Source organism: Echiichthys vipera, assembly GCF_963691815.1.
Source record: "Echiichthys vipera genome assembly, chromosome: 5".
Classification (NCBI taxonomy): Eukaryota; Metazoa; Chordata; class Actinopteri; order Perciformes; family Trachinidae; genus Echiichthys; species Echiichthys vipera.
In genome coordinates, this window is record NC_139830.1 from 185,001 (window position 1) to 192,500 (window position 7,500).

Here is a 7,500-nt window from a genome sequence, read left to right on the forward strand (position 1 = left end):
CTGTGGTCTGGACCCGTCCCCTCATGGTGGTTCAGGTCTGAGTCCCTGTGACCCTGAGGGCTGTGGTCTGGACCCGTCCCCTCATGGTGGTTCAGGTCTGAGTCCCTGTGACCCTGAGGGCTGTGGTCTGGACCCGTCCCCTCATGGTGGTTCAGGTCTGAGTCCCTGTGACCCTGAGGGCTGTGGTCTGGACCCGTCCCCTCATGGTGGTTCAGGTCTGAGTCCCTGTGACCCTGAGGGCTGTGGTCTGGACCCGTCCCCTCATGGTGGTTCAGGTCTGAGTCCCTGTGACCCTGAGGGCTGTGGTCTGGACCCGTCCCCTCATGGTGGTTCAGGTCTGAGTCCCTGTGACCCTGAGGGCTGTGGTCTGGACCCGTCCCCTCATGGTGGTTCAGGTCTGAGTCCCTGTGACCCTGAGGGCTGTGGTCTGGACCCGTCCCCTCATGGTGGTTCAGGTCTGAGTCCCTGTGACCCTGAGGGCTGTGGTCTGGACCCGTCCCCTCATGGTGGTTCAGGTCTGAGTCCCTGTGACCCTGAGGGCTGTGGTCTGGACCCGTCCCCTCATGGTGGTTCAGGTCTGAGTCCCTGTGAACCTGAGGGCTGTGGTCTGGACCCTGGTGCTCCTGGTCTCAGGGCCAGGGCCAGGGCCAGGCCCCCCCCCCCCCCTGCGTCCTGTGGGCAGTGAGGGTGAGGGGCCTGGAGGGTCCAGACCCGGGCAGCAGAGGCTCTGGGGACGTGGAGCGTCTCCTCTCTGTGGGGGAAGGAGCCGGAGCTTGTGAGGGAGGTGGAGCTCCCAGTTAGATCTGGGGGGGCTCACCTCCACACACAGTCTGGATCTGGACCCGTGCTCCTGGATAGGGGCTGGACCCTGGTCTTCTCTGGAGGGGCCCAGGGTGTGAGGGGCCGGGCGGGTGTGGGGAGACTCTCAAACCCCCGGCTGAGCGCCGCGGTGTTGGAGTTGACCCCGGTGGACCAGAGGGTGGCCTCCTTACGCCTGCGGGTGGTGGGGGGGGGACTCTGACTGTTGTTGGTGCAGATGCAGCGAACAGCAGTTCAGAGTCTGGGGCCTTCTTGGAGACCCTGAATGGAGTCCTGCATGGGGCTCCAGTAGGGGACTCCAGAGTCCTGCTGGGAGACTTCAACGCCCACGTGGGCAACGATGGAGACACCTGGAGAGGCTGATTGGGAGGAACGGCCTCCCTGATCTAAACCCCAGCGTCTGGTGTTAGACTTGTGTGCTGGTCCTGGATCCTCTTTAACAAACACCATGTTGGAACAGAAGGAGGCTCAGAAGTGGACCTGGTCCCAGAGCACACTAGGCCAAAGGTCCAGGATCCAGTCTGTGATGGTCTCATCTGATCTGAGGCCGGATGTTTTGGACACTCGGGTGAAGAGAGGGGCAGAGCTGTCAGCTGATCACCATCTGGGGATGAGTGGGTCAGAGGACGGGGAAGGTTCTGGACAGACCGGGTAAACCCAAACCAGTAGTGCGGGTGAACTGGGACCGTCTGGAGGAGGCCCCTGTCCCAGAGACCTTCACCTCACACCTCCGGAGGAGCTTTTCTGGCGTCCCTGTGGAGGTCGGGGGCATCGAACCTCTAGGGGCGGGGACCCTGGAGCACCGTGGTGGACCCCGGGGGTCAGGGGTCCCCCTGAAGAAGGAGGCCTTCAGGATCTGGTCTCCCAGAAGACTCCGGAGGTGGTTCTGAGGTCCCCACAGGTCTGAAGGGCTGCAGCCTCTGCTGGGTCAGAGGCAAAGCAGCGGGTGTGGGAGGAGTTCACACAAGTCCTGGAGAAGGACTTTGGGGGGCACCGAGGTGCTTCTGGACCACCATTCAGCACCTCAGGAGGGGGACACGGGACCAGGACAGGTGCGTTCTCACCTGAGACCAGGACCAGGACAGGTGCGCTCTCACCTGAGACCAGGACAGGTGCGCTCTCACCTGAGACCAGGACCAGGACAGGTGCGCTCTCACCTGAGACCAGGACCAGGACAGGTGCGCTCTCACCTGAGACCAGGACCAGGACAGGTGCGCTCTCACCTGAGACTAGGACCAGGACAGGTGCGTTCTCACCTGTAGTAGGCGGCGTTCCGGGGTCCGGTCCCGAAGTCGAACACGGGGTCACACTTGAGGTTGTAGACGGTGGCCTTGGCGGGCATGAAGCCGTACACCACGCAGAACTCTGCCGAGCTCGGGCTCCACGCCACGTCGTAGATCGGCCCGTTCTTCGCTGGACACAGAAGTTGGGTTTACACAAACATCACCACGGTAACGGGTTCCTGTGGGCGGAGCCTGAGGTACTCACGCAGCTGCACCAGCGCCGTCTCCCCGTTCACAGCCAGGTAATGAAGCGTCTGCTCGCCGTAGTACGAAGCTCCCGTCTTGTCCACCTCCGTGCTCGCCGTCACCAGGACCGCCGACGCTGCAAGAGTCAACCACACGTTACTGATCCGGTCTGGGACCGCCACAGTCCAGGACCGCCACAGTCCAGGACCGCCACAGACCAGGACCGCCACAGTCCAGGACCGCCACAGTCCAGGACCTCAGGGACCGCCACAGACCAGGACCGCCACAGACCAGGACCGCCACAGTCCAGGACCGCCACAGTCCAGGACCGCCACAGTCCAGGACCTCAGGACCGCCACAGTCCAGGACCGCCACAGTCCAGGACCGCCACAGACCAGGACCGCCACAGACCAGGACCGCCACAGACCAGGACCGCCACAGACCAGGGCCGCCACAGTCCAGGACCGCCACAGTCCAGGACCGCCACAGACCAGGACCGTCACAGACCAGGACCGCCACGGACCAGGACCGCCACAGTCCAGGACCGCCACAGTCCAGGACCGCCACAGACCAGGGCCGCCACAGTCCAGGACCGCCACAGACCAGGACCGCCACAGTCCAGGACCTCAGGACCGCCACAGTCCAGGACCGCCACAGTCCAGGACCGCCACGGTCCAGGACCACAGGACCGCCACAGTCCAGGACCGCCAGAGTCCAGGACCGCCACAGTCCAGGACCTGAGGAACCGCCAGAGTCCAGGACATGAGGGACCGCCACAGTCCAGGACCTGAGGAACCGCCAGAGTCCAGGACATGAGGGACCGCCACAGTCCAGGACCGCCACAGTCCAGGACCTCAGGGACCGCCACAGTCCAGGACCGCCACAGTCCAGGACCTCAGGACCGCCACAGTCCAGGACCGCCACAGTCCAGGACCGCCACAGTCCAGGACCTCAGGACCGCCACAGTCCAGGACCGCCACAGTCCAGGACCACAGGGACCGCCACAGTCCAGGACCGCCACAGTCCAGGACCTCAAGACCGCCACAGTCCAGGACCTCAGGACCGCCACAGTCCAGGACCACCACAGTCCAGGACCGCAGGGACCGCCACAGTCCAGGACCTGAGGAACCGCCAGAGTTCCGGACATGAGGGACCACCAGAGTCCAGGACATGAGGGACCGTCACAGTCCAGGACCTGAGGTACCGCCAAAGACCAGGACCTGAGGGACTTCACAGTCCAGGACCTGAGGGACCGCCTAAGTCCAGGACCTGAGGGACCACCAGAGTCCAGGACCTGAGGGACCTAAGGGACCGTCACAGTCCAGGACCTGAGGGACGTCACAGTCCAGGACCTGAGGGCCAACCAGAGTCCAGGACATGAGGGACCTGAGGGACCGTCACAGTCCAGGACCTGAGGGACCACCAGAGTCCAGGACATGAGGGACCTGAGGGACCGTCACAGTCCAGGACCTGAGGGACCACCAGAGTCCAGGACCTGAGGGCCCACTAGGACAACCAGGACCAGAGGGACCACTAGGACCACCAGGACCTGAGGGACCACCAGGACCTGAAGGACCAGAGGGACCTCCAGGACCTCTAAGACCAGAGGGACCACTAGGACCACCAGGACCTGAAGGACCACCAGGACCTCCAGGACCTCCAGGACCTGAAGGACGTGTCCTCCCACCTTTCTTGTTCCACTGCATGGAGACTCTGTCGGCCTTGAAGAAGCTCTTGTTGGCGAGAGCAGCGGTGGGTCCTCCGAGGACCGGGTACTGGTACAGACGGACAAACGAGGGCGCGCCTTTACTCCCCGGGACATAGACTGAGACCTGCAGGGGGGACAAACAGGACCAGGGTTAGACTGAGACCTGCAGGGACAGACAGGACCAGGGTTAGACTGAGACCTGCAGGGACAAACAGGACCAGGTTTAGACTGAGACCTGCAGGGGGACAAACAGGACCAGGGTTAGACTGAGACCTGCAGGGACAAACAGGACCAGGGTTAGACTGAGACCTGCAGGGACAAACAGGACCAGGGTTAGACTGAGACCTGCAGGGGGACAAACAGGACCAGGGTTAGACTGAGACCTGCAGGGACAAACAGGACCAGGGTTAGACTGAGACCTGCAGGGACAAACAGGACCAGGGTTAGACTGAGACCTGCAGGGGGGACAGACAGGACCAGGTTTAGACTGAGACCTGCAGGGGGGACAGACAGGACCAGGTTTAGACTGAGACCTGCAGGGGGGACAAACAGGACCAGGGTTAGACTGAGACCTGCAGGGACAAACAGGACCAGGGTTAGACTGAGACCTGCAGGGACAGACAGGACCAGGGTTAGACTGAGACCTGCAGGGACAGACAGGACCAGGGTTAGACTGAGACCTGCAGGGACAAACAGGACCAGGGTTAGACTGAGACCTGCAGGGGGACAAACAGGACCAGGGTTAGACTGAGACCTGCAGGGGGGACAGACAGGACCAGGGTTAGACTGAGACCTGCAGGGACAAACAGGACCAGGGTTAGACTGAGACCTGCAGGGACAGACAGGACCAGGTTTAGACTGAGACCTGCAGGGACAGACAGGACCAGGGTTAGACTGAGACCTGCAGGGGGGACAGACAGGAACAGGGTTAGACTGAGACCTGCAGGGGGGACAAACAGGACCAGGGTTAGACTGAGACCTGCAGGGACAGACAGGACCAGGTTTAGACTGAGACCTGCAGGGACAAACAGGACCAGGGTTAGACTGAGACCTGCAGGGACAGACAGGACCAGGTTTAGACTGAGACCTGCAGGGGGACAAACAGGACCAGGGTTAGACTGAGACCTGCAGGGACAAACAGGACCAGGTTTAGACTGAGACCTGCAGGGACAGACAGGACCAGGGTTAGACTGAGACCTGCAGGGACAAACAGGACCAGGGTTAGACTGAGACCTGCAGGGGGGACAAACAGGACCAGGGTTAGACTGAGACCTGCAGGGGGGACAGACAGGACCAGGTTTAGACTGAGACCTGCAGGGGGACAAACAGGACCAGGTTTAGACTGAGACCTGCAGGGGGACAAACAGGACCAGGGTTAGACTGAGACCTGCAGGGACAAACAGGACCAGGGTTAGACTGAGACCTGCAGGGGGGACAAACAGGACCAGGGTTAGACTGAGACCTGCAGGGGGGACAAACAGGACCAGGGTTAGACTGAGACCTGCAGGGGGGACAAACAGGACCAGGGTTAGACTGAGACCTGCAGGGGGACAAACAGGACCAGGGTTAGACTGAGACCTGCAGGGACAAACAGGACCAGGGTTAGACTGAGACCTGCAGGGGGGACAAACAGGACCAGGGTTAGACTGAGACCTGCAGGGACAAACAGGACCAGGTTTAGACTGAGACCTGCAGGGGGGACAGACAGGACCAGGGTTAGACTGAGACCTGCAGGGACAGACAGGACCAGGTTTAGACTGAGACCTGCAGGGGGACAAACAGGACCAGGTTTAGACTGAGACCTGCAGGGGGGACAGACAGGACCAGGGTTAGACTGAGACCTGCAGGGGGGACAAACAGGACCAGGGTTAGACTGAGACCTGCAGGGACAGACAGGACCAGGTTTAGACTGAGACGTGCAGGGACAAACAGGACCAGGGTTAGACTGAGACCTGCAGGGACAAACAGGACCAGGGTTAGACTGAGACCTGCAGGGACAAACAGGACCAGGGTTAGACTGAGACCTGCAGGGGGGACAGACAGGACCAGGGTTAGACTGAGACCTGCAGGGACAGACAGGACCAGGTTTAGACTGAGACCTGCAGGGACAGACAGGACCAGGGTTAGACTGAGACCTGCAGGGACAAACAGGACCAGGGTTAGACTGAGACCTGCAGGGGGGACAGACAGGACCAGGGTTAGACTGAGACCTGCAGGGGGGACAAACAGGACCAGGTTTAGACTGAGACCTGCAGGGACAAACAGGACCAGGGTTAGACTGAGACCTGCAGGGACAAACAGGACCAGGGTTAGACTGAGACCTGCAGGGGGGACAGACAGGACCAGGGTTAGACTGAGACCTGCAGGGGGGACAAACAGGACCAGGGTTAGACTGAGACCTGCAGGGACAGACAGGACCAGGGTTAGACTGAGACCTGCAGGGGGGACAGGACCAGGACCAGGTCCCTGACCCTGGTCCTGGTCCTGGTCTGAGGGGGTCCTCACCTTGCTGGGCTGGGCTCCAGGAGACAACACGAAGTCCGACACCTTCTGCATGTGGAGCTTGTTGGCGATGGAGTCTGCAACACAACACACAGAGTCACTGGGCCGTGTCTACTACCTGGGCAAGCTGGGCTGTGTCTACGACCTGAGAGAACTGGGCTGTGTCTACGACCTGAGAGAGAACTGGGCTGTGTCTACGACCTGAGACAGAACTGGGCTGTGTCTACGACCTGAGAGAGAACTGGGCTGTGTCTACGACCTGAGAGAACTGGGCTGTGTCTACGACCTGAGAGAACTGGGCTGTGTCTACGACCTGAGAGAGCTGGGCTGTGTCTATGACCTGAGAGAGACCTGGGCTGTGTCTACGACCTGAGAACTGGGCTGTGTCTACGACCTGGAGAGAACTGGGCTGTGTCTACAACCTGGAGAGAACTGGGCTGTGTCTACGACCTGAGAGAACTGGGCTGTGTCTACGACCTGAGAGACCTGGGCTGTGTCTACAACCTGAGAGACCTGGGCTGTGTCTACGACCTGAGAGAGACCTGGGCTGTGTCTACGACCTGAGAGAGACCTGGGCTGTGTCTACGACCTGAGAGAGAACTGGGCTGTGTCTACGACCTGAGAGAGAACTGGGCTGTTTCTACGACCTGAGAGAACTGGGCTGTGTCTACGACCTGAGAGACCTGGGCTGTGTCTACAACCTGAGAGACCTGGGCTGTGTCTACGACCTGAGAGACCTGGGCTGTGTCTATAACCTGAGAGACCTGGGCTGTGTCTACAACCTGAGAGACCTGGGCTGTGTCTACGACCTGAGAGACCTGGGCTGTGTCTATAACCTGAGAGACCTGGGCTGTGTCTATAACCTGAGAGATCTGGGCTGTGTCTACGACCTGAGAGACCTGGGCTGTGTCTACGACCTGAGAGATCTGGGCTGTGTCTACGACCTGGGAGAACTGGGCTGTGTCTATAACCTGAGAGAGAACTGGGCTGTGTCTACGACCT

At 60.8% G+C, this 7,500-nt stretch overlaps 1 protein-coding gene across 1 annotated transcript in view; it reads right to left on the reverse strand.

Annotated features, from left to right (window-relative positions):
- The window catches only part of eif2a (eukaryotic translation initiation factor 2A), a 21,788-nt gene that overhangs the window by 5,800 nt on the left and 8,488 nt on the right, over positions 1-7,500 (reverse strand). The window contains exons 7-10 of the mRNA XM_083914609.1: positions 6,502-6,575; positions 3,976-4,120; positions 2,308-2,424; positions 2,076-2,232 (exon numbers count right to left, since the gene is read on the reverse strand). Of these exons, the coding sequence (XP_083770735.1) occupies positions 2,076-2,232; positions 2,308-2,424; positions 3,976-4,120; positions 6,502-6,575 (493 nt within the window). The remainder of the gene's footprint in view (positions 1-2,075; positions 2,233-2,307; positions 2,425-3,975; positions 4,121-6,501; positions 6,576-7,500) is intronic.